The 24,547-nt window shown below is 55.2% G+C and overlaps 7 protein-coding genes across 7 annotated transcripts; 2 read left to right on the top strand and 5 right to left on the bottom strand.

Moving 5' to 3' along the window:
* Positions 1 to 455: 455 nt before the first annotated feature.
* Positions 456 to 4,434, bottom strand: B0T26DRAFT_670271 (uncharacterized protein; the record flags this gene model as incomplete). Its single annotated transcript, XM_060439160.1, has 2 exons — positions 456 to 4,184; positions 4,318 to 4,434. The coding sequence occupies 2 exons, from the start codon at positions 4,432 to 4,434 to the stop codon at positions 456 to 458; spliced, it is 3,846 nt and encodes a 1,281-aa protein (XP_060302803.1).
* Positions 4,435 to 8,293: 3,859 nt separating this feature from the next.
* B0T26DRAFT_631299 (platelet-activating factor acetylhydrolase) lies at positions 8,294 to 10,144 on the bottom strand (the record flags this gene model as incomplete). Its single annotated transcript, XM_060436333.1, has 1 exon — positions 8,294 to 10,144. One exon carries the CDS (start codon positions 10,142 to 10,144, stop codon positions 8,294 to 8,296), a length of 1,851 nt encoding a protein of 616 aa, XP_060302804.1.
* Positions 10,145 to 11,517: 1,373 nt separating this feature from the next.
* B0T26DRAFT_670273 (uncharacterized protein) lies at positions 11,518 to 12,608 on the bottom strand (the record flags this gene model as incomplete). Its single annotated transcript, XM_060439161.1, has 3 exons — positions 11,518 to 11,802; positions 11,876 to 12,072; positions 12,170 to 12,608. 3 exons carry the CDS (start codon positions 12,606 to 12,608, stop codon positions 11,518 to 11,520), a joined length of 921 nt encoding a protein of 306 aa, XP_060302805.1.
* A 523-nt stretch (positions 12,609 to 13,131) lies between these two features.
* B0T26DRAFT_745905 (uncharacterized protein) lies at positions 13,132 to 13,746 on the bottom strand (the record flags this gene model as incomplete). The annotated part of the gene is made up of 1 exon (XM_060444628.1): positions 13,132 to 13,746. One exon carries the CDS (start codon positions 13,744 to 13,746, stop codon positions 13,132 to 13,134), a length of 615 nt encoding a protein of 204 aa, XP_060302806.1.
* Positions 13,747 to 16,401: 2,655 nt separating this feature from the next.
* Positions 16,402 to 16,706, bottom strand: B0T26DRAFT_634634 (complex 1 protein-domain-containing protein; the record flags this gene model as incomplete). Its single annotated transcript, XM_060436650.1, has 2 exons — positions 16,402 to 16,525; positions 16,597 to 16,706. 2 exons carry the CDS (start codon positions 16,704 to 16,706, stop codon positions 16,402 to 16,404), a joined length of 234 nt encoding a protein of 77 aa, XP_060302807.1.
* A 2,522-nt stretch (positions 16,707 to 19,228) lies between these two features.
* On the top strand, positions 19,229 to 21,313 carry B0T26DRAFT_595436 (uncharacterized protein; the record flags this gene model as incomplete). The annotated part of the gene is made up of 2 exons (XM_060435596.1): positions 19,229 to 19,489; positions 19,922 to 21,313. Coding segments are annotated over 2 exons (1,653 nt in total), but the record flags the coding sequence as incomplete, so codon positions are not given.
* Positions 21,314 to 23,400: 2,087 nt separating this feature from the next.
* Positions 23,401 to 24,178, top strand: B0T26DRAFT_631093 (uncharacterized protein; the record flags this gene model as incomplete). Its single annotated transcript, XM_060436317.1, has 2 exons — positions 23,401 to 23,572; positions 23,913 to 24,178. The coding sequence occupies 2 exons, from the start codon at positions 23,401 to 23,403 to the stop codon at positions 24,176 to 24,178; spliced, it is 438 nt and encodes a 145-aa protein (XP_060302809.1).
* Positions 24,179 to 24,547: the final 369 nt, after the last annotated feature.

The raw sequence follows: 24,547 nt of genomic DNA on the forward strand, positions 1-24,547 counted from the left end.
ACAGAGAAATAGTCTCTCAGTAGGTTCGGGAGAACGGTAGAAGATAGGAAATGAAGAGGGAAGAAAGAATATTAAACTTTTCCAGGCCCGGTTCCCCATTTTTATGCTGCCACAAAGGAAATAAATAGGAAACAAGAAGAAAACGACAGACACAAAATAAATGCCGGTTATTTGCAGGTTAGATATTCTAGCCAAGAAAACGCACTGAAGAGAACATGCAAATATGCGTGCGCGTGTGCGTGTTACCTTTGATGAGACATTGCTCCCCCTTGATACGAAAAGGAAAGTAAACGGCACGCGGACCTGCCACACCGAAATTGTGAAATCCGCCAAAATGAGAGTGAAAGCCAAACGAAGACACCGAACCTCTGCTCGACAAAGGAAAATAAAGTTTCTTCTTTGGTCCAGGCGGAACTGCCCAGTGTAAATGCCCCCTCTCAGTTCGCCAGCCGTCCTCAATGTAGCCTCTCTTTCAAAACCACCACTGCCATATATCCCGCGCAGCAGCTCGTGCTCATATTGTGCTGGCACCACGGGCACTTGACCATGGTAGTGATGGCCCCGGAAATACCTAGAGCACGGTCCTTGACTACCTTGTCCGGCTTGGCCATGCACTCGTAGAGTTTAGACGGCATGTCGTGGTAGAACTTGCAGCTGCAGCACTCAACAAACATTTTGCCAATGGTCCGATCGGCAGTCGTAGCCGGGGGCGGCCGAGCAAGTGGCGAGATGCCTGCCTGTAACTGCATGTGCTTGGGGAGCGCCGAGAGAACGTGGGGCCGAGCAGCTGAGGGTGGCGCGGTCGGGTCCGATGTTGAGCGGGTGGGTTGTTTGAGGATTGAAACGGGAGTGGCTACCACAGGCCGGATTGCTGAGGAACCAGTCGGCGGTGATATTGTCGAGACCGTTGCCAAAGGTGCTGCTGGAACTGACTGAGTCCGAGACTGGAGCGGGGGCCTCGAGGCGGCCGTAGGGACTGCCGAATACGGAACGGCATTCTGGAGGGCAGACGGTGCGCCAAAAATTGAACTTGTTGTGATCCTGGCAGGCTCCTGGAAGTCCACAAAACTTGGATTGCTGGCAGATCCTGTAGATGGAACGAACCCACCGACTGGCGGCATAAACTTGGCAGACAAGAGGGTAGAGCTATTCGAGACTGCTGAGATAGACGTCGACGCGCGGGTTAGCGAGGCCGGAGGGAGGAGTTCGGCAAGGGTCCGATGAGGCTCAGCCAGTTGGCCCTCCTTTCCGTCTTTGGTCGGCTCTTGCTCTGGGGCCTTTTCTGGAGCCTCTGTCCTCCTCTCCTTTTGATGTCCCTTTTTGGGCTTCTCCCGTTTCTCCTCCCCGCCTCCTGCATCTTCTGCCAGATGGCCCGGGTTAATATTCTGTGAAACCTCTACTACGCTAGTCTGCTGCCGCTCATCCGTGTTTCTCGCCTCCACCTCTTGCCCCAGCAACTCATTTGGCTTTTTCATCGAATCTCGCCGATTTTCGTACTGTGCCTCGGACCTCTCTTTTGACTCCTGACGCTGCTCGCTCACAAACCGCTTCAATCGATCAGCAGCAGCTTGTTCCCGCTTCTTTGAACGTGGGGGGATCGAGATAGGGTGCTCGATGGGAGGTAAACCCCCGGAACGCGTGAAATTTCCTACGGAATATCCGCCGCGGAAGTCAGGATTAGACAAGGACTTTACGAGCCTTGCGGTGGCGCGCCAAAATTCAGCGTGGGTATCTTCCTTTTCCGTTGTTTCTGATCGTTCCGTCTTCGATGCTCTTTGCTGCGACACCGCTGGTGCCTCTGAGAGTTCTGTGTTGGCATATTCAGCCCTGTCAATATGGGTGACCGAAGTCGTGAACGACTGTGCATCGTCGCAGTCAATTTCAAGCGGTAGAGCAGTCCTGCTCCAGCGATCTTCGTCTGCCATCTCCATGCTCTCCCGCGACCCTGAGTTGTCGAGGAGACGAGGTGTGATTGACATATCAGAGCCTTCGGAAGCCTCGTAAGACTGGCGAAGTGTTCTCTCGTCATCCTGTGCCGTTATAGATACAGTATTGCCCTTTGAAGCATCGTCCGTTGCCAAGGGGATGCCTCTCGCCGACTGTGGCCTTGAAGTATCTGGGGTTGTTACTGGTGACGGAAGAGGGGATCCATCCTCGTAAGCAGATGACGAAGATGAGCCCTCAGATATGCGGCTTCCGGTTTGGGCGTCTACCTCTGTGGACTTAACCATGTTGGAAGACGGTGGTAGTATCGAGCTACTCCGCATCGTCTCGGCATTGTACTCTCCTAAAACTCTCGCCGCCTTGGGGGGAAGTGCGGGCGCGGCGATTGAGCCAGGTTCTTGTGAAGCCAGAGGTATATCGCTCACGGTAGAAACATTGGGCTGAGACTGCATGCGAGTTCGGAGTGTGGGATAGGGGGGAACGGATCCGGACTGCCGAGAAGCGTTTGCTGCAGGCAGCGCCCCTTTGGACATGTTTAGAGCCGCCCTCGCCGCATCTTTAAGACTCCGGCCCTTCTTGCCATGGTTGCCGGGGATTGACCTGGCGATTGAAGGTCCCTTGGAGCTGACAGAGCTATGAGAGGTTGCAGGTCGTTCCTGTACTGGGAAGCCACCCTGGGGAAACTCTGCCTCGTAGGAGGAGACCCGGTCTTCGACAACGACGTGGCGGGTATCTTGCTGAGGACTGCCGGGCGTAGTCGCCAAAGTTCCAAGGTGGTCCTCAAGGCGGGAATTAGAAGATGAATATGACCGCTCCATAAAGTTAAAATAATCGTTCTGGCCGCCGGAGCCATTGGTTCCGACGAGCTCTTCCTTTGCCGGCGTTGACCTGAAGCCTGCGAGCTTCATTGCCACCGCCTTTGCGTCTTGGGTCAAGGAGGATCTTCTCGTATGCTGGGTATGGCGAGAGCTGCTTCTGGTTGACGAAGAGTGGGTGCTGATGTTGCCAATCAAATAGTCGTCTGCAAGTCCAGCTATAGCACGCTCCCTGCTTTGCTCTCTTTGACGACGAACATAACTATCCTCCTTCTTGCGGCCTCTGTCCGCACCATCACGACTGACCTGTTGTGAATCTTGCGAGTGGCTCGAGGTCGAGGATGACTCTGCGTCTCCATGGCTCTTCCCATCACGTCCTCTGAAAATCCTGCTCGCGCCTTGCAGAAGGCTGTTGCTCCGGCTGTGACCAGAAATTGACATGTGCCGCAGCAAAGGGGTCCTCGAAGCAGAAGGCGGAAATGCCTCCCGTGGAGACCGAGGCTCCGGCTTTGTCGTTGCTGTTGGGGCCACTTGGTCGCCAGCGGGCCCAACACTAGTATAGTAAGACTCGCGTAGTGTCCTTTGCGAATTTGCACCATCATCACCGGGCAACAAATGTTTAGGGATGGTAGGGGAGTGTTGATCCTCTCGAGTTTCTCGAGTCCCCCAAGCTGTCTTGGGGTTACCATTTGAGCGCCGGGAGTTAGTCTCAGAGTCAGATAGCACCTCAGCTACGCCGGGCCTGTGGCGCCATGTTTGCTGCAAATCATCGGCTGAAGCGGCCCTCACGACGTCTTGGGGCGGTCGGGGATGGACTTGGCTTCCCAGCAGCAAATTGTGGCTGATTAGCAACGGATCCGACATTGAACGTTCCGCATTCGACAAGGCCCCAACACCAGCATTGCGACTAATTGTCGACGGCGGCGGCGACTTGCTCAGTCTCGAAGAAAACCGTTTCTTCGCTACCTTGGCCTCTTTGTCTGCTTGCTCCTTCTCTTTTCTCCGTCGCTCCGCCTCTTTCTTCTTTTCTTTCTTCCTCTGCCCGTAGCCCTCCCAGCTTGGCGACTGGCATATTGAAGATTGATCTGACATGTCGTCGTCTTCGTCGTCAGGCGCGAGGAACTTGACTTGCTTATGCAAGGGCTCAACGGCTGTTGGTGTTTCGACTTCGCCGTCCCTTTCACTCCCCCTTTCCGTCTCGGTCTCGGACCCCTCCGGCAGATCTTCCCTACCGTGACCCGCTAGTTGTGGGATGGTGATGGAGAGCGCAGGGAGGACGATGCTGCGACGTACCGCCTTGAGCATTAGGTTGTTTTGCTGCTGGGACAGATCGGCACGACGAAGCTGAAGAGAGGGATGGTCCTGGAGCTCAGGCGGCGGGGGGGATGCCGGGGGAGAAGTTCTGGTGCTTTGCAATCGCTCCGTCTGTTGGGGGGTGAGGGTGAGGCAACGTTAGACATGGTGCGTTGTAAGACATCACGCAGCCAAAGACAGGGGACAGGGCAGGAAGCGCAGAAAAAAAAGGGGCAAAGGTGTCACGGGCATGCCGGTACAGTACCTTTTGCGTTTTTTCCAGCTCTAGCATGCGCTGAAAGCTAGCGGTCCTCCTTTCAATATCGCCCATAGCTGACGAAGGCCGAGCCCCAAGGCCACGGGGGGTAAAGAGGATATCCATGGCGACGGCGAGGGCGACGGCGACGGGAGGGACGGGGGAGGAGCAAGGGCAGACTTGCACAAAGAAGCCGTCGACAAATGAGTTTGCCGGGACAAGAGGAGCGAGGCTCGGCCGCCTATGTAGGTATGCGAACACGTCTCCAAGCAAGAAGAAGTGCTTTCTTTACTAGATATGTTCGCTCGCGGGTTGACGACTGGAAGCTGGCCGTGCTTCCGTCGTCGGCACGACGTAATCAAGACAGGCAAGTCAGTCTGTTGGTCGCTGGGCACGCAAGAATCCTGTACGGGCTAGTGGGGACATTAAGGTCACGGCCGTGACCTTTCCAAAGTAGAGAGGAATTGTTTCCCAATGAAAAAATCCGGCGCGCGCAGCCGCAGCTGCTGGGTGAATGCAAGATGTCTGGGGCGACGGGTAAAGTGCCTTGTCTCCTCCAGTCTCTCTTCACCCGGTGGCGACGGCGCACTTGCCCGTCGCACGCCAGCCTTTGGCCCTTGGCCCATGCAAGGTGGGCATCCAGAGGGAACGGCTATTACATTAAACTACCCGCGGGCAGGCAGAGGTAGGTGGGCTGAATCAGACGACGAGATGAGATGAGATGAGGTGAGGTTCGGGTCGACGCAATTAATCGCACCTGCTTGCATCGCCGCCCCGTATCCGCACCCTGTCGACGGCGTGCTGTATGTACCAAGTTGCAGGCAAGCTTGGAGCACACCATTTTGTTCTAACATGGCGGACATGTCTGCAGTTTGCCTTTGATCAACCTGTCAGTTCTCAGCTATCGTTACGATTGCCATAACAGTGCACAGTACACGCAACCTGGCTTTGGTTGGATGACCCCGGACTCTGGGGGAAAGGAATAGAGTGATGAGGGACTCGCGGAGAAAGATTGATTCAGCCAAGAACACCCACGGCACGAATCACACCCACGCGCGCGCACACACACCCACACACTTTCTCTCTCTGCTCACTTGAACATCACGCAGGAGAGAAGGCCGTGGCGGACATTGTTTAGCTTCACACCGCCATAGTTCTGAACGCCGAACGGTCATTTTTCGGATGGACGGACACGGGGACCTGCAGCAGCGTCTCACTCTCGTGGACCGCGTCTGCTTGTTCCCTTGGCTGTGCTATCCCGGTGGCTGTCAAGCTATCTGGATGCTTTCTGCTGGTTCGCTTTTGTCCGGTTTCGTCTTTTGATCGCCTCGGCGGGAGTTGGGTGTCACAAGACGGCCTGTTGCGAGCATTGTAACAGCACAGCGGGTCTGTAATGTCTACTGGCAAGACCTGGAGACAGACTTGAAGGGGACTTGAAGGGGACTTGAAGGGGACTTGAAGGGGTAAGAAATAAACATGGGTTGGGAAGAGCCGCGGGCGGGATCTCGCCTCCCCAAGTTCCGGGAGAGAAAACACGGATAGCATCTCGGCGAAAAGAAAAGGTGTGAAAAGTGAGAATTGAAAGCGAGTAACGAGCTTCGGTTGTCAGTCAGGTAACGCCTTCCCGTCCTGGCAGTTTACATCCAATTGGCCTACCGAATAGGTTTAGTCTGGGGCAGTTCTAGAGTGGTGGGATCTGGGTTAGGGGCCTGTAAATCCCCGTTAGGTCGCGCAAGAGGGAGGGCAGGGCGACTAGTGTTGCCCCAGGGGCTGTCCGGGGGCAGGAGCAGCCCGGGCATCACAGAAGATGCAGTGGGCGCCCTTCCTTCTCAACTCTCTCTTCCAGGTTTACACTTCCCCTTTTACTTCCATCTCCATGCATCAGCACCGGGGGGCAGCGCCTCCGATCCAAGGGTCACGACGTCGATGGGTATGTGGAAACCCATTTCTAGAAGATCTAGGGCAAGGGCGCCGTCGCATTCGTTCTGGTAGCATCAGAGGAGGGCCTAATCCCGGGCATCGACGGCCTGGCCCTCTGCAGCCACACCCTAGCAATATCAAAGAAACACCAAAAGGGCTTCCAGACTCTCGCCAGCCGATATTTTTCGTGCGTCGTGCTTGACGGGTTTTTTTCCATTGCACCGTTGTCCACTTATTCGCAAATTAGGAAGAGCAAAGCCGCCGGGCCCGTTTTCCCTCTTGGACACGGGCGTCCGTCCGCGGTTGCACCGTCGTCTTGTCGTCATTTGTCCTCATCTGTCGTCGTCGCCGTCCTCCTCGCTGCTGTCGTCGTCCTGGCTCCATTGCAATTTGTGGCCCATTGGCAACGAGACTCCAGACTAATATGGCGGCTCAGAAAAGTCTGGTTCCTGACAACTTCCTTGCAGTTGCACGAGATTGAGAGATGCACCTCACTTGCAGAGCGGAGAGGCTAGACCCTTCATCTTGCGTCCTTCTAGATAGCATGCGCCCCGCGTGCGACCGCGGAAGAACAAGACTACCATGCGAGATAGAGGTTTGCTGTGGATAAGTTCAGCCAGGTATTGTATGTATGTCGTTAGTGAGTATGTACATGTCGTCTTCCCCTGCCCTGCCCTGCCTTAGCTTGAACGACTGCGCGCCTTGCAGCTCCTAGCTCCTCCGCATTGAGACAAACTACCTAACCTTATGAAAAAGCGGATGTTTTCAAAACCTAGATGGGACGACGCGTGGACATGAGCCAGCGGTTTTTATTTCAGTGAACATACATGCATTACTCCACCAACCACCAAGGCCGGCTACATACTGAGGCACGACATAACTAAAGCTAGATTAAAAAGGTCTTGGGTACGTTTCCCGAGCAACACTGCGCACGACATGCGAGTGAAGACCCAAAACAAAAAGGTGGCGACGAAGGAGAGAAAAGGGGCAAAGAAGCCCCGACGATACCCCGGAATATCGACGTTGCCTCGCCGAGGCCCAAAGTGCCTCATGGTGGGCTTGGCTGAGCTTATCTTCTCTTGACTATGCGAATCATACTCCATACCCCTGGGCAAGGCGCTGCTGGTTCAACCCCAAGAGTCTTGGGGTTGAGGCTCATTGCCCATAGTTGGGAAGCCAAGTCTCCCACCAACCAACTACATCACATCAGACTACGCTACAGAGGAGTAGTGTTGCGTGGTTGTGCCGTGCCCAATGCCACAGGAGGCTTCGAACTCGCTTCTGCCGCCGGCTTGGGGACGGCGCGCCCTCGCTTGGCTTTCCTGGTTGAAGCAGGCCGATGATAATATCCACCGTCTTTTCCCAGCAAGCGAGGGTAAATTCCCCGCCATGACCGGTGTCCTGGCCCCCGGAATGGCGAGCCCGCCCGCTGCAAGGAAAATACTGATAGATTGGCCATTACGCGTTCCTCTCTGCGACACACTCTCTTCCCGCCCCGGAGACTGTGCTCGGTTGGCCGTTTCTTGCCTGCCCCAGCCGCTCGTCTGAGCATGAGGCAATCTTTCTCGGCCGTCATTGGCCCCTCTGCATGCGTCGGCCCCGTGGGGAAATAAAATCTGATGCTATTTATGGCTTATATGCGCAACTTAATCTCTGCGGTACACCGGCAATCGGCAACTTTACTGCCTGTTTTGCCATGCTGTCCCTCGCCGGCCTCTTGGAGTTGGCCTTACTTGTTTACATTGTGTGGGGTACACCCAGCCAAGCATCTCCATGGTGTGCCGGCCAAGCATCTATGGCGTGCTTAGTGGTGCGCCTCATTTTCCCCTCTCCACCTGCTCGCTCGTCTGTACGACTTTGCTGACAACACGCCCAGTCGGAATACGACATCAGGGGCACGTTGAGCCCTCCTGGGTCCGATGTGGTCAGAAAGCTCGGCGCCGACCGCCCCGTTGCCGCAGACCCTGGACCGGGGACCTCTCTCACTGGACACCGGCAGATCATGATCGCCGGGGAATCCAGGTACCGTTCCCATGATGGCCATGGCCCCTGACAGCCCACAGCTCTATCCGTTCTCTTCAATATACCGCTCCACGTCAGCCTGGTCTGGGCTCAAGTGCACCCACATCTCCTTTCCTGCACCCCAGTTCAAGAGACCTCTCAGAGGTTTGCCCGCTGCGTCTTTCGGAACATCAGCGTCTTTGCCTCTCCACCTCCAGTACCACCTGAGCCGCAAAGAAAACTCGTTGGGGATTTTTAGCCGGACAGCCGTCCACTTGTCGTCAGGTTGGTGATCAAACAGAACCTTGGTTTCGGAGCTTGGGATTTTCAGTAGTCGCTTTTCGGCCCACAACTCAGGGAGCCTGAACCTGGTCTGTTGCAGCGGCAGCGTGATTTTGAGGAATTCAAGTGCCGAACGGGTTGTGAGATGGTTGGCGCGCTTAGGATTCACAATTGTCTTGATGAGAAGCGACATCCACTTTGGATAAAGGACCGCAAAATCCGTCATGGACAGGTGAGTAGATCCACGGATCGTCGTCATCCAGCTCAATGCTCCCGCATCCCGAGCCTCACGGCATATTTGCGCGACGCAATCAAAGTTTTCCTTCCAGAACATGAAGGCTTCGCTTCCGACGGACAATATCGGCTTCCGGATCCGGGATCTGTCCGTACTATCTGGGGCGCCGAGCCCCCAAGGGTCGAGCAGAATCCCCTGAGAGATCCACGTGAGTTTCTCAAGCCTGAGCGCCTGGATCGTGGTGGCTCCTCCAAACGAATGGCCCATCATTGTCACGTTTTCCAGGTACAGTCTCCCTGTCCATTCACGCCAATCGATTCCCGCAAGGCCCTTGGAGCTGGAGCCGACGTTGCCCTTTTTTCGGAGATTTTGAGCATCCAGCTGGTCCCCCCTCCCGCTATTGATCAGCCCGAGCGCGTAATATGCTTCCTCAGTCTCGGCGATTCTCATTTCGATCTGGGCCGCACGAAGTTCCGTGTCGATTCCGCGATCATTGTGTGGATACGTGTCGAAGGCATTGTCCTTGGGGAAGAGGTAATCGACCATGTAGTTTGGTTTGATTTCCGATGTCTTTTGTCGTCGTCTTGGCAATTTTATCTTGCCGGTTCTTGGCTCGCGGGCCGTTGTCCGGTCCAGGTCTTGGTCTTCCAAGTCGGGAGAACGGCCGGTTTTGTTGACGTACGTCCTTGCGCCGCTCCCGTCACGGTGCTCCATGGCGACGACGATTAATCCGAAGCTTGCCAGTTCTCCACATACAGAGCTACAAAGTGTCCTCGAGCCGCCAAGGCCGTGACTGAATATGATGACGGAAAATTTTGGCTTCACATTACGATCATTTTCGCCCGTCTTTTGCGCTGCGTCGTGATCCAGAGTCGACTTGCTCGAACCTCCTCCCGCAGCAGTGGGCCAACGGGCCGAAAGGTTTGCATTGTGGTACGCGGGCAGCTTCGTAAACATAGTAGTGAGGGCGATGTAGGTCTGGACGGGGAGATGGGGAATGCTGAAGAATTTGGCATATCCTCGACAAGTCGAACCTCTTGGCTTGGGAAGCCATAGAACCCGCGGCTGCTCGTTTCCCGTCCACCTCCGGGTCCGATTCCCGCTTTTATTCTCCTGGGGGAACAGCCCGAGTTCGCAGGGATAGAAGACTGAGAAGAGAACAGTATCAAGCTTGAGGGCGTATTCGTCGTTTCGCTTGATGTGGGAGAATGGCCGCGGCTCCCGTGCCGGCAGCTCTACCTCCATGTATCCCACAGGGTAAGGACCCGTGTAAGGGGGCAAGGAGTGAAGAAAACGTTCTCGTAATGTCTTGCGTGGGCGCGGAGCTGGCGGAGGCCGGGCGGGTTTGGTCTCCGGCTCCGGCTCCGGTTCCAGGCCCAGCTCGATTTTAGTATGCATCTTGCAAAGAGGCAAAGGCCCGAGAAGCCAACAAAAATGGGGATTGATAACATCAATACACAGTCCAACTGTAAATGCAGACAGTACGACGCTGTGAGTCGGTCTGGAAAGAAAAGACAACACCGTGAAGCTGGCGACGCCCTAAATATCCGCTCCTTATGGGAATGAGACGCGCGGGAGCATCAAAAAGTATTAAAAAAGAGGGAGAAAAAAGAAAAAAAGAAAAAAGCCAGCAGATGGCCAAATGAGTGGGAAGCAGCGCCAAGCTCAGTCATGCCGAAAAGTCGTTTTACTGTTTGTCGCGACTGCCTTCTTAGATGCAGCAAGAAGCAAACGCCCCGAGAAGCTACTAGTAGATTCAAGACGAGGCAGCCACCATCTAGGGCAGGCACTGTACCTTATTGACCAGAAAAGCTGCAGGAGTACAGCACCAACCGGGATTTCACTTCCATATTTTCACGTTCGTACGTGGGCGTGCCTCATTGACAGGCCAGCAAGCCAGCAAGGCATCGGGAACCAATCCCCGCCAGGCTGATGATGTCATAAGGGGTTTCCGTTCCCACCACCACCATGTCGGGAAGGAACTACGCGATACCAATCACCGCTCCCTTCTATTCTACTACGGTCTAATCCCTGAATTTTTGTTGGCGTGCCTAGTCCTTTCCAAGATCCGAATGGCCTTGGTATCTTACGACTCACCGTAAAGGCTTTTCGCTGAGGGAGGTAATAGTTACTTGAACCCCCATTTCAGAATCCTAGAGGCCTATCTCTTCTCTAGAAATACCTATTAAAGACCTTCACTAACTGGTTTATTTGTTATTTAACTTTTCCTTCCCAAGTACCACGCCAATAAACGCTCGGGGATTGGAGTGTAGTTAGGGATGGGCACGATTAATAGTGAGATTTTGAAGATGTGGTGATTATACGTGGCACGCCCAAGAAATTAGAGCTTTTCTTTTTCTACGTCGCGCCGTCACCTCTTCAGCTAGGTACTGCCTAGATAACAGATGCATCCATCTATCAACGGATTCCATCCAGACTTCACAAACTCTGCGGTCAGGGCAGCGAGGCAAAAGGGGTGTCGTACGATGCCGAGTCTTAACTTTTCAAGGCACATGGGGATTTCTCCGCCACTTCTCCCATTCTTGTTAATTTTTAGTCCATCTCCCCATCTCCAGTTCAGTTAGTTTCCTGTCCAAAGCAGTCTCCCACATCCGCCAGTCCGCATGCTCCCGCCAATGCTCGTGCTTCCATTTCATTCTTCTCCTTGCAAGTTGCTGCCTTCGGTATTCACATCTTTGCGTACAGCTCGGTAAACCGTGGCATGTTCTGAAATATTGGTCTGAAATGGTTGCTGCTGCCGCCCTCCAGTTCTAGGCGTAGACGTCAATGTGTTTCCTAGGATCGCCCGGTTCCCAGATGGCCTTGGCCGACTCGGCGTACTCGGCAAACATCTTGGGGGCCGCGCCGGTGAGGGTCAGGATGGCGTCGTTGGTGCGGTTCTCAGACCCAAACTTGATGGACGTCTGTAGCGCGCCCATCATCTTGAACGACTCCTCGGGCATGCCGAAGGACTGGTGGCGCTTCTCGAGATCCCGCCGCGACAGGTCCACGTGCACGATCTTCCTCCCGAGCACCTTAGTCAGGATGTCGGCGATCTAGATAAGCGCAGACGGTTAGAGAAGTACAGGGACTCCGTCTCGATTCCCATATGGGATAAGAAACACTCACATCGCTGTAGGACAGCAGCTCGGGCCCGAGCACCAGGTATTCTGTGTTGGGCGGATCCGGGCTCGTCAGACACTTTGCCGCAACAGCCGCAATATCGTCGGCAGACACCCACGGGATCTTTGCGTCACTCGTGGCCGAGTACAGCCTGCTCTCGTCCTTGATAGATTTTATGTAGAACGGCTGCTCCCCAAAGTTTTCTGCGCGTGATATCAGATCGCTATGGTAAGCAAAACGAGAAAAAAAAGGAAGAGGAGGGCGGCAATAGTAGAACTAGATTTGGTGAGGGAGGCCCACGCTGGAACCAGGTCGGCCGTAACACAGCCCAGTCAACCTCGCCTCGCTGGCCAAGCTCGCGGAGGTACGCATGCACCTTGCCCACGGCCGGGCCGCCCGACTCGGTCGCCGACGAGCTCTGCAGCACGAAGCGACGGACGCCTTTGTCGCGCGCAAAGTCGATGAACTCCATCATGATGGGGGCCGAGTCCACGACGGGCGACGCTACTATGTAAACGGCGCGGAGGGGCCCGGCGGCGGCTCTGAACGGGTTGGACCACGTGCTATGGTCGTGCCAGTCGAAGACGATGCCGTGGTCGTGGCCGTCGGTCTGGCTGCGGCTCCGAGACGCCGCGATCACCGGGTAGCACCGGCTCGAGAGGTGCTGCACAAGACGACTACCGACGGTGCCGGTGCCCCCGATGACGAGGATGGGCGGTTTGGCATCACGATTGTCCATTTTCGTGCTGTCTCTTTCTCTGATCTAGATGTGGATATGGAGAACTTTCCCATTGTCTGACGTATAATCGCTATTTTGAACACCGTATTTATGAGACAGCCGCAGCAAGCTGTCGGGGGATGCGGGGGATGGCGCTCTGGAAAAATTAGCTTTTACTCAACGGCAGTGTGAGGTCATCATGAGAGAACGCTCGGGACAGTCTGTGATGTTTGTTTGTGGGGCTTCCTCCCCTTTCACTCGAACCGTTTGGGATTCCTAGCCAGAAGTTCCGCGGCAGGGAGATATACGCTATCGGGTTACAGACATACCAACAGACAAAAAGGCCAGCCTGGACTCATACGATACTAGTCATTTCGCATATGCGGGATATCGCCAGTTCAGGTCAGGGCGCTGCACATTGGGACATCATGCGGTTGTACCCCGTATAATGATTGTCTCAACTATCTACTTGCGTATCGGGTCTGCTCTCGTCCTCGCCGTTTATAAACAATGATGTATTCCACCAGTTCAGCGAATTTTCCAGCTAGCCAGCCGGCCCTGGCGGCGGCGGTGCCTGGATCCTCATAGACCTCTGCGCCACCACCTCACGGGCAGCGCCCCTCTCGGCCTGCAGACGTCGCCGCTCTGCACGCCGCCGCCTCGCCCGCTGCTCATCTACCGCAGATTTGCCCTCTTCACTCAGCGTGTCGAATGTCTTGAGATCGGCCAGGAACCGACGCAGCCGCAGACCCGTCTTACAGCGGATCCAGTTATCGAGGTCCGGATCTGCTGATGCAGCGCAGATGATCTTCAAGCCCTTAAGAATGTCCTTGTCGGCAATGTCTCTGTCGTCTTGGGCAGGAGCCATACTCCCTTCTCCGCTTGTGAACTTTGACGACGTTCTCTGGCTACTCGACTCCAGCACCACCAACCTTGCCGATGGTCTCCGGGGCGGTACTACGGGTGTCGAGGCGACGGCTGGGGGCTTCTTCTTGTCGCCTGGCTCGAAAATATTCTGAGATGTGTTTTCCGCCAGACGCTGTCGCCGCATGGCGGCAGCACGCTGCAGCCTCTGAGACGGAGAAGGGGGCTTGGACGACGTCCTCTTGCTGCGTCGATGCACTTTCTCAGACTCAGCCGAAGGCTTCTTCTCCTCCATGGCTTCCAATTTGCGGACGACGTCATCGAGAGCCTTTTCAAACGATGATGGCGTGCTAATGGCATGCTTCCACGTTTCTGGTAGTTCTGGTTTGCTGCCGAAACTCAGCTTCGAGCCGTTGGCAGTGATCCAATTACTCCTATTTTCTTTATGTTGTGTTTCCTTGTTAAGACTATGTTTATTTCCAGAAGGCAGAGGTCGGCGTATCGGCGTCATCTGTTTCTCTGGAGATGGTTCTTTTTCTTCAACAATTGTTGTAGGCAACTCCCGGACGCTAGGTGCCCAGCCTGTCTTGCCGGAGGGGGCTACCAAGTGATGCAGTTGCAACGGAACACGCGATAGTGGAAGCGACGGAAGAGACTTGTCAATTATGTCCTGTTGAAACATTTGCTGAGTCTGCGCTGACGTCGAAACAGTTGGTGCTGCAATCTCAGGCGGGCTCGCAGTCCTCACGACTTGCTTCAAAGACTTTTGGGCATTCTTGATCTGTCCTTCACGCAACCCCAGGCCTTGCGAGATCTGGGATGGGCGTGGATATCCAGTAGGGGATTTCTTGGAGCCCACGGGCGTGGACGGGCTGGGTTTATCGGGTAGTGGCTTGTTTACCAAGAGCATTGCAGAAGGGCGAGGCTTGGCGCCCCTTTTTTCAGCTGCAGCACTGCTCTCTGGTTCTTCAGGAGCTACAAAAGACTGCAATTTTTGTTCCAAAGCCTTTGGTGGCAGATCTTTCTCGTCACACTGCTTGTCTGATTTCTGCCCAAGTTTATCCTGGCGTAGCTGTCCAGTCAGGACCAAGGACATGGGTCCGTTTTGGCGATGATGAATTACAGTCTCGTTACTGGATTCGTTGCTGCTCGCGGATAACCCCTTAGTAGCAGATGCGCTCCCGTCAAATCTGAGACGCTCGTCCCCAGACGCACCGCTATGCGACCCAAACCCACCAGCTTTCGGTGGTCGCTGGTCAGTTGATGTGACGGCCAGTCCGGCTTCCTGGAACTGCTGCCGGTAGGGCAGCAACTCCTGGACTGTACGCACTGAGGCATGCGCTTCCGCGACTGGCGGGGTGGGGTTAGGAAGCTTGCCGCTTACACCAGCGCTCTTTGCGAATTCCTCAAGCTCCCGAGTAAATTTACTGAGCGTCGTTGTCCGCAGCCCTGGAGCGCTGGGGCAAGGGGTTACTCCGGTCTGATGGGGCGGGTCTTCTCCAGACGTTGGGACAAGGGGCGAGCTACAACGTTCCTGCTCAGCTGTACTCGGCTCATGAGCTATGGGCTTGGCTTCGGAGGGAACGAGAGACGACAGTCGTCTTTGTTGGGACAGACTCCTCCTAGCCGACTCGGAATGCACAAGGCCTGCCGGCATGAGTTGGCTATCCACGGAGGGCGGTCTGGGAAAGACTAAGTAACGAGCACTTCCGGGGACAATTGGCTCGGGCCGTCTTTTGATGCTCTGCTGTCTCGCGGGTATGTTTTGGCTCTCTTCGGGTCTCTCCTGTGTATCCCTAGCTCCCTGTGTCGGCGGGGACTTGACCGGAGAGCTTGGGAGAGTGCCCCAGTACGGACGGACCTGCGCAACTTGCATCACGGAGTTGCGGGCGACCTCCTCAAAGGCTACCTTGGGTGGTGCTCGATGTGGCCTGGAAGGGCTGCCAAAACAGCGGCCATTCTCTTGGGAGGAATTCGCATCGCACCGACTAAATAGGGGATAAGGCCCGTTGTCTTTCCGGGGCTTAATGCTCTCCCTAACACCAGCCTCGCTCCATGTTTCCACATGTGTCTGTGGGGCGGCGGTAGCTTTCGGGGCCAGCTGGCGCGAGGCTCTCTTCTCGGCTGCGTGCTTGGGGCCCGAGTTTCGGCTGCAAGTTGAATGGCTAAAGGAAACGCGGACCTTGCTCCGACGCTTCCGTCGCAAGAAGGCACGCTGAGCACGACGCAGCTTTTGTAAAGACTCGCTAAGGGGCTTGAACAAAACGTCCTCGGCGGCGCGATGCGGCAGGCTCGAGCCGGCGGGGCTGGCAGCATCTAGACCGGCGACGACTTGTGCTTGTCTGGCAGGATTTGTTGGAGCTGGAGGCAAGATTCTGGGTTTGGGCCGACGGTGCGGACTTGTCTTCTAAGCTAAGTTGAATGCAGGCATCGTCCATTTTATCCCAAAAAATCAAGTTGGATAATTCCAAAAAAAAAAGGTCGAGCCCAAAACCTGGTAGGTTCCGATGCTATGGCTGCGAATATGGAGGGGGTAAAGCGGCACGGTAGTAAATAGATGGACATACTAGACCTAGGGTAAGGTAGGTCTAGAAATTAAGGCTGGGTGGTAGGGTGCAGCTGAGCAGACAGTCGGAGGCAGGAAGTTCTCCCGCTGCATGCGCCTGGGAGGGCAACTGGACAGGAAAGGGTAGGAGCCATCCTCATCCTACATAATCGCCATGACCCGGTCCCAGCCCCTTTCTCCACCGCCATCCCATCGCCATCGCCCAGGTTTTGGATTCAAAAGGCGCTACTCAGGCCACTACGGCATGTGAAGTCCGTGTTCATAACCACTTCAGACTCTAGTGGCTCCTATACTATCGAGAACGATAAAAGTTAAGAGATATTTGGCACCTCTGGATCCAGAGTACGGTACCTTGGGAAGGTGGTAGACCACCTGCAGCTTGCTTTACTTGATATCCTTGACGCCAGGGGAGGCGTACATGTCCAGCTGGCGGCGGCCTTTACGCAGGAAGAACTCGATAGCTGCGAAGTCTCTTTTGTCGATCTTGACGTTCTTGTCGAACTCGTGACTAGGCCGTCGGTGAGAACAGAACTAGGGCAGGGTAGGTAAAAATAGCAAAGCATCGCAGAGGGTCCCTACCGAGCAAACTCCTGAAAATGCGGTCTTGTGGCAAGGGGCTTCTTCCTGCACTCGCGGAGACATCGACGGTAGAGACCGACGACCTCCTTCTGCAGCCCCGACAGACGCATTGCGGGCAATCTGCTTGTGGATGGACGAATGACTGGCCGGCTCTATGCTACTTTGACCTGTCTTATCTTTTTTGCCTCGCTTCTTTGACCTTGGTTCATTTTTCTGTCCACATGCAGTTGGCTGGGAAGCATGACGCGGGTGAAAATGATGGGTTGAACGACGACGTGACGTTCAAGAGCACATTACGGATACAGGGGTTAACGTTCCCACTTGGGCCAGTAGGCGTAAAGTTTTGAGCACTCCGAACTCCGTAATACTCCACCGTTACCCAAATACCTACCAAGAGACACGTTTCCGTGGACATGTTAATCGACGGCACGCCTCACTTCGCATCTCAACTGAGTATTTACTATTTACACTTTCCCTTTTGCTAGTCTATCGTGACGCACAATTCACAGCAACCGATTTACCGTGGCTTATCGCACCAATGCTAGCTTTCAGCCGGCATCCAGGGTTGCCATAGGTACTCCGTACTTATCTCATGAACAGCGGGCCAGCGCTTGCTGCTGAGCTGCTTGACAACAATTACACCGACGGCTCGTAAGATCGAAGTTGCAATAAACACGGAATAGGTCACCGAGCGGCGATACTGGTGCCGGACCGGCAACGTGTGTTCCCTAAGCTTACCTTACCTACCTTACCCATGTTGCGGCAATCGGATTTCGGTCGCGGGGATGGAATGGAGCTTGTCGACAACGATCCCAACGCCTTATTACGGATGGATACCTTGGGTCAATAAACTTTTGGCCTAACCCGACCTACGGTTCTCGGGGTTGAGAATACCTAGATGAGATGCTCAGCCCCTATTCCCAGAAAGAGGCGCTATCACAACGCCCGTCCCGCCCCAGGTGACAACAAGCTGGCGGAACAACCTACCCCACACCACCGCTTCTGAAGCCCGTTCCGTTAGCACTGCCACCAAGGCTTCCACCTCCCTAGGCTCCGCACCCGTTTGGGTCATTTCCATCGGCCTCACAGCCCGGCCTACCTTGCCATCGTGGCCAAGTTGAACTGGATAAGATGAAAGTGTCTACGGGAAATGAGTCGGCCTAGTAAGCAAATAAGGTAGGCTGCTGTTGTCCCCATCGGGATCTTGAGCTATGCCCTCGGAAGAAATATGTTGCTGTGTTCCGTAGCGATGAAGAGGGGTGGTAAAGGTTGTCGACTGTCTCAACTCAATTGACTGAAAAATACATCAATAAAACGTCGAGCACGAATCTCATGATTGGGCAAACCAACCCCGCAATTCGTTTATCGTCGGCAACCATGGCCTACTGTCTCTGAAAGAATCGGTTCCTAGTTTCTCATACATGTACAAGGCAAGGCTGTGGGTGGTTTGATTTCTCGACCGAGCTATGGGGCCGCCGCCAGCAGAGGAGAGCTTCCTAAAAGGAACCTAGAGGGGGCATGGAGGGCCAAAACACCGCCTCCTCGGTAACGCATCCAGGCAGAGTCGGCGGCTGAGAAGAGGCAGAACGTGTGTCTCCCAGTCTATTGAATCCCGTAGTGTACATCGCTAGGTACGAACGAATGGCTGGCTTGTTGGCAAACAAAATCTGATAGGACCTCCTTCACTCCCGCAGCGCGCGAGCGAGAGCCAGTGAGAGAGAAGACCACCAATTCCCTCCCCCCCCCCCCAACAAAAAAAAAGAAAAAAAGGAAGAGAGCCTAACATTGAGGCTTCACTCTCAACTCCGCCGCTGGCATTCTCGACTGACGGTTTCGCCTCTCTCCTGCCCAATCATTCAGAAACTCTAGCACGTGAAACTGGAAAATAAACGCCTCTTCAGACAGGGGATAATACTGTTAGAGACTCGGGTTTATTGCTTCACTCTTCAATCTTGCTTCTTGTTTTATCTTGTTTTCTTACTATTCCCACACCCCCACTTATTCTCGCTGTGTCGATTACGCAGAACGTCGACTACACAGGACGCCGAAGTGTTCAAGTTGCGAAACAACACCAAGTCGCGCCACAACTGCCTTTTATCTCCTGCATGCGATCAAAAACACAGAGGGAATTAAAGACGACAGTACACAACAGGACGGAGTCGGCCAATCAGAATTCTGTCCTGGCTTTCACATTTATCACCATCAACCTACTCGCCTCACCTTGTCTGTGAGACAAGACTACTAAGCTTAGCCTTGTCCCGTGGGACTAAGCAACCCCAAGAGCCGTGAGGGGGTTTCTAAAAAGGAAAAAAAAAATCCACATTCACAGCAAAATAACCACGGCTATAGCAACACTGCAAGTTGCTGGGGCAGGCAACGACCGCGGCGGGCGATGTTCAGAGCAGCAAAGGTGGCATCGGTGTTGGTGTACGAAGCACAGCTAGGCGACCTCGAAGCTGAGATCCAAGAGACGGCTGAAGCCCAGTTCTCTAGGCTAGACTCGGAAGCAGAGGCTGAGTGGAAAGATGAGTTGGAGGGTGAGAAACTGAAGGGGGTCGACGGGGACGAGCAAGGCGAAGTAGAGGAAGAGGAAAAGGAGGACGAGGAGGACGAGGAGAGAGACGAACCAGAAGAGCTGGACCTGTCGCGGTACGCGCCGCCAGAGGCTCTGACCAGGCTGCCCGAGGAAGCCGAAGAGGCCATCATTCTAGTGGTGCAGTCATCGATAGAAAACATCCAGCAACAGGTCGAGGCCGAGAAGCAGCGGGCGGACGAAGCGGCGGCTGCTGCTGCCGCCGCCGCCGAAGAAGCAGAGGCCGCCCGGCGGGCCGAGGAAGAAGCCGCAGCACAGCAGGGGAAGGGCAAAGGCCGGGCAGAATACCCCGACGACCAAGTCATCCAGCATAGCAAAAACAGCAGCGACAGCATACCCCGCATTGAGATAAATGGAGAAGCCAGTGCGTCTACGACAATACGGCAGCATCAGAGGGACGAAGAGGCAGGCCGGCCCGCCAAGCGGCACCGCTTCGGGTTCCGGCGGATATTCGGAATCGACAAGGGCGGCGAGACGAGGGGGGAGAGTAGCACGACGGGCGCGAAAGCAGTAGCGAAACAGGCATATTACGACCTCTACCACGAGCGGCAGTCACAGGCCCGCGCCGTTCGTCTGGGGTGGTCGAAGGGCTATTCCCCTGCAGCAGTGCCGGTGGTGGCGGCAGCGGCAGCAACTTTCGCTGGTCCCGGGCCCATCACGCAGCTCATCTACAACAACATCAAGTCTACGACGGCAGAGGCGGAAGCGGCCGCAGCAGCCGAGACAGTAGAGTGCGTGTCGTGCCTCGAGGACATCACCCCCAAGGACGGAGTCAAAACGGTATGTCACTACTACTGCGCCGAGTGCTTTGAGCGGCTCATCGAGGTCACGCTCACGAGCGAGGCGCAGTGGCCGCCAAAGTGCTGCCTGAACCCAATACCCTTCCGGACCATCGCACGGCATGTCGGTGACGAGCTCCTGCAGCAATACAAGGACAAAGACGAGGAGTACAAGGTGCCGGTAGAGAACCGCATCTACTGCAGCGAGCCGGACTGCGGAGAGTGGGTGCGCAAAGTCGACCAGGCCCGCAAAACGGCGCGGTGCTCCAAGGGACACACCATGTGCCTACTATGCCGGGGCGCGCCTCACGACACGGCCGAGGCATGCCCGCAGGACCGCGACCGGCTACTTACGGACCAGCTGGCGGAAGAGGAGGGGTGGAGGCGCTGCATACGATGCAGCGTGCTAGTCGAGCACCGCGAAGCCTGCCAGCACATGACGTGCAGGTGCGGAGCAGAGTTTTGCTACGTCTGCGGTGCAGCCTGGTGTACATGTGCCTGCAACATCGCCATGTTGAACGAGATCAAGCAGCGCGCAGCGCAGCGGAGGCAGGTGCGCGAGGAGGCACAGGCGGCCGAAGACGCGTGGCTGGCTAAGGCGCTGGAGCTGATCGCGAACCTCGAGCGCGAGGAGCGCCGCAAGGCCGCCGAGGCTAGAGCCGCCGAGGAAGCGGAGCGCCTGCACCGCGAGGAGGTTAGGCTGGCGGCGCTCGAGCCTAAGTACAAAGGGCTGCGCATCAGCCTGGCCGAGCTTGAGCTCTTCCAGCGCATCTCGCTGTTCTCGGCCCAGGACAGCGAGCTAGTAGCGTGCACTGCGGGCGCGGCCGAGGAGCGCGCCGCGCAAACACAGAAGCACGAGGCCGAGCGGGCGGAGCTGCGGGCGGCGGCGGCGGCCGATATCCGGAGCCGCGAGCTCGAGTGGGAGAAAGACTACCGCGTGCGTGCGGCTTGGGAGAAGCAGCTCGAGCAAGAGTACGCAGCAGCACTGCGGACATTCTGGGCAGACAAGGTCGGCGGGCACGTGCGGCTGGAGCAGGCGATGCGAGACTACATGCGCAAGAACGACGGGCGCATGGACGCGTGGCGCAGATGGAAGTCGGACGAGCTGGAGCGGTTCCGGTACGTGGCCGAGGACGAGCTGGCGGTGCGCGAGGAGCTCATGGACGCGGCGAGCGAGCGGCAGGCCGAGAAGCTGGCGGCCCGCGAGACGGAGCTCATCCGCAGGCACATGGCCGAGCGCAAGTGGTACGACCTCGTCGTTGCCGAGCGCGAGCGGCTGCTGGCCGAGATGGAGGTGGTCGAGAGGGAGACTGGTGGAGAGGCTCTCCTCGGCAAAGGAAGCGAGCTTGACTTGGACCTGGGCGAGTACGATTACGAGAACCCGCGGGCGACGGAGGAGCTGGAAAAGCAAAACGGCCTGTCCGACGAGAGATGGTTTGTCGAGTGTTGAGCATCGCCGGGCTTGGCTGTTGCTTTTTTCTTTCATGTCCTGGGTCGGTCTTAATTGAGTTGAGTCAGGTTCCATTTTGGTCATTTTTGGGCATATAATTCCCGGAATGTGCTCCATAGCATACATAGCATAGCATTATACCAACACAATGTCAATAAAATATAGAGACTGGCAGATTAGTATTCCGAAGCTTCTGGCAGATTAGTATTCCGAAGCTTCTGGCTTGTGGTAGGTAATCTCTATGATACGCATTCGTTCGGCTCTAACATTGGAGCCGATTTCGAACTGAAGAGATGCTTGGCCGAACTCTTTGTGATCCCCTGTTGAGCATTAATTCGATGTGGAGTAAGATCAGACCATCAAACTTTCGGCCAATAATATCCACCCCCTCAATAACGCGAGCTCTTATCTTATCAGTGTAAGTCCCCTCGTTTGAGTCGCGCAGCTTCAGAGCAAAGGAATGAAATATGGAAAGACAGTAAGGTGTTGAAAGATCTCTTGGTTCTTCTATCGTAGAACTCTGGGACTATAAAGCTTTTCGCTGCCTGGCTCCCGAAGCAAATAAATCTTCTCTTGAAGACCAAGTTGAAGTACCAAAGCAGAGGCCGTTGCTCAGAACCGCACCCGAGCTGAAGCGCACCCCCGCCTGCCTTGCCACACTCGATTCCAAAGCGGAATAGCGGAATGGTTGAAATTTGCTTGTTCAGGCTCGCGCATTAGCTTCCCGCGTCCGCGTCCTCAACCACCGTCCGGAGATGCGGCAGCCCATATCAAGTATTTGCGTGGTCAGCGCACCCCTGCAGAAAACCGATACGTAATGCTGTTTCGTGTTGTTGGGCGCGTTTGGACTGAGCTGAGTGGCTCTTGAGTCTGGACGGCTTTCTCCACAGGCAGGCATGCGGCGCACAGTGAGGCCGATTTTAGCGCTCTCGACGCTTCTAAGCGCATAATCGCATAAACAAGCAAACTCACTTGCAAGCGTTATCGAAGCAGGAATGTCATCGTCAAGCCCCTCGGGTAGGCTGCTAAACGGTCAGGTTAGGCTAGATGTTACTTAAAACAGAATTCAATAGCCCCGTTATTGATGGAATCTCGAACCGCAGACATTGGTCAGTTTTCTTCCAGGTGACTTTCGTATGAAAGTACGAAGCTGGATGCCATGACAGACCTGGCGCAAAATTTCTCTCAAGAATACGATATAATAAAAGTGAGGTAGGTAGGGTTTTGTTGCTCGCCGATCTTCGGAGAGAGGACTCGTTCCTTGTTTAGAAAAGTCTAACAACAAATGACATGAAAAATTTGCCGAAAGTGCTCACTGTGAGTTGTATTACCTATTAGGCGGATCACGGGCACTGAAAGCTTCGAAGCGGCCTGGGCATGGGCAGTCCAGGGCACAAACAGCGAGAGAGCTCCGAGCCACAGTGAACGCCGTGAATACCCAGCCACTGCTCAACTTCTGAAAGCGTGTAGCGTGGGGGTTTGTGCCTCATTTAGTGCGTGCAAGGCTCATTGCGATATCGCGCAATCTCACAAAGACGTCACAGGCTCCAGCTCAAAGCGGGCAGCGCCCAGCAACCTAGGTGTGTGTCCACCAAATTACTTGTGCCTATCCCGTTTGCGAACGGAACAGCATACTCTTCGCAAATCCCCCAGCAAACCGACTTGCTTCCGTCCCAGCCCTTAAGTCTTGGCACGGCCTGCGTTATCTCCCGCATTCTGGGCAATGGGCATCAGGCTGGCTCCCAAGCCCAAAGGGCGAAAATGGCGTCTCATGACATGACTTGAGCCTGCCAATAGTGCGCCTATCTGCCTGACTGGTGTGCCTGTGGGGAGGGGCTGTTTATAAGACCATAACCCACTGCCGCAGCCCCCTTCTTCAATCTTCCATTCAACATTTGCTTCTCATTTACTACGCAGCCCTTCAGCCCTCTATAACCACGTCATCAAAGTCCTATACCAGTCCGTCATAGCAAATCTCAGCAATGGCCACCGTCACCGCCACCGCCACCGCCACCGAAGGCCCCGATGTCTCGCACGGCCGAGGCGGCGCTGGTAACATTCGCCCTGACGACACGCCCTATGTTGATGGAGAGGTCGTTCGTGCTGGCGAAGTGGGCAGTCACGGGGACGGAGCTTTCAGCACTGGTCGCGGAGGTATGGCGCACTCTCTCCCATAACTCCCAAGAGCATTTACCGCCGTGGTCGCCTCGAGAACTCGCCAGAGGCCGGAAGTCTTTGGCCTTTGTGCTTTCTTGGCAGCTGCACTTTGAAGTCCAAAGCTGGAGTCATTGCTAGCCGCCTTATCGCTACAAACGAGAGGGATACACATGTCTCCACCTTGCACGCCAAGGCCCGAGCGCCGATAAGGAAATCGCTAGCTCGAGGATTTAAAGGTCGCCCGTGGCCGTGCAAACATGCCAATCGTGAAGCAGGCGTGAAAGAGGGAGAGCTAGAAAGAAGGAGACCATTTTTTTCTGACTTGCTGGACACACAGGTGCTGCCAACATTGGCGATGCCGGCGCCACGACGACGTCTCGGCTCGACAAAGACATCGTTCCCGAATCTGCGGTCCGGGCCAGCTCAGACAATGTGGACCATCACACCGGCCGCGGTGGTGCGGGTAACGAGCGCCTAGCTACGCCCCGAGAGTCCATCAAGGACGGAGCAACGGTTGTGGATGGAGAGGCTGTGGCCGTGGCGCCTGTCGGCCTGGCCGACAAGCTCAAGTACAAGCTTCTAGGATCCATCTTCAAGAAATAGAAGCATCGAAGCGCGCCCCCTCCGTAGTTACCTCGGTTGATAGTTACGGGCTTAGTTCAGCTAACCCAGTCGGTGGTTCTCAACAAAAAAACACGTCGGGAAATGGGAGGAGAATGTTGCTTTGCTTTTTCATTTTTGCTTCTCCATCGATACCACGCCATTGCGGCTTTTCTTTTGCAGTCTCGGGATCGCTGCTATATATAATTCAGAGGGAGGTCATGGCTGTTTGTGAAGACAGCTCAATCCTTGCCTAGCTTGTGCGCAATCCAAGTGCTAGGGATAAACGTCTGGAGATGTTTGCCTCCTGCCTCTTTCTTATACTTGCATCACATCCATTTCTTTTCTCATTTTCAAGGAACCTTGGCTTTC

Source organism: Lasiosphaeria miniovina (genome assembly GCF_030549165.1).
Source record: "Lasiosphaeria miniovina strain SMH2392-1A chromosome Unknown B0T26scaffold_1, whole genome shotgun sequence".
In the NCBI taxonomy this organism is placed as follows: domain Eukaryota; kingdom Fungi; phylum Ascomycota; class Sordariomycetes; order Sordariales; family Lasiosphaeriaceae; genus Lasiosphaeria; species Lasiosphaeria miniovina.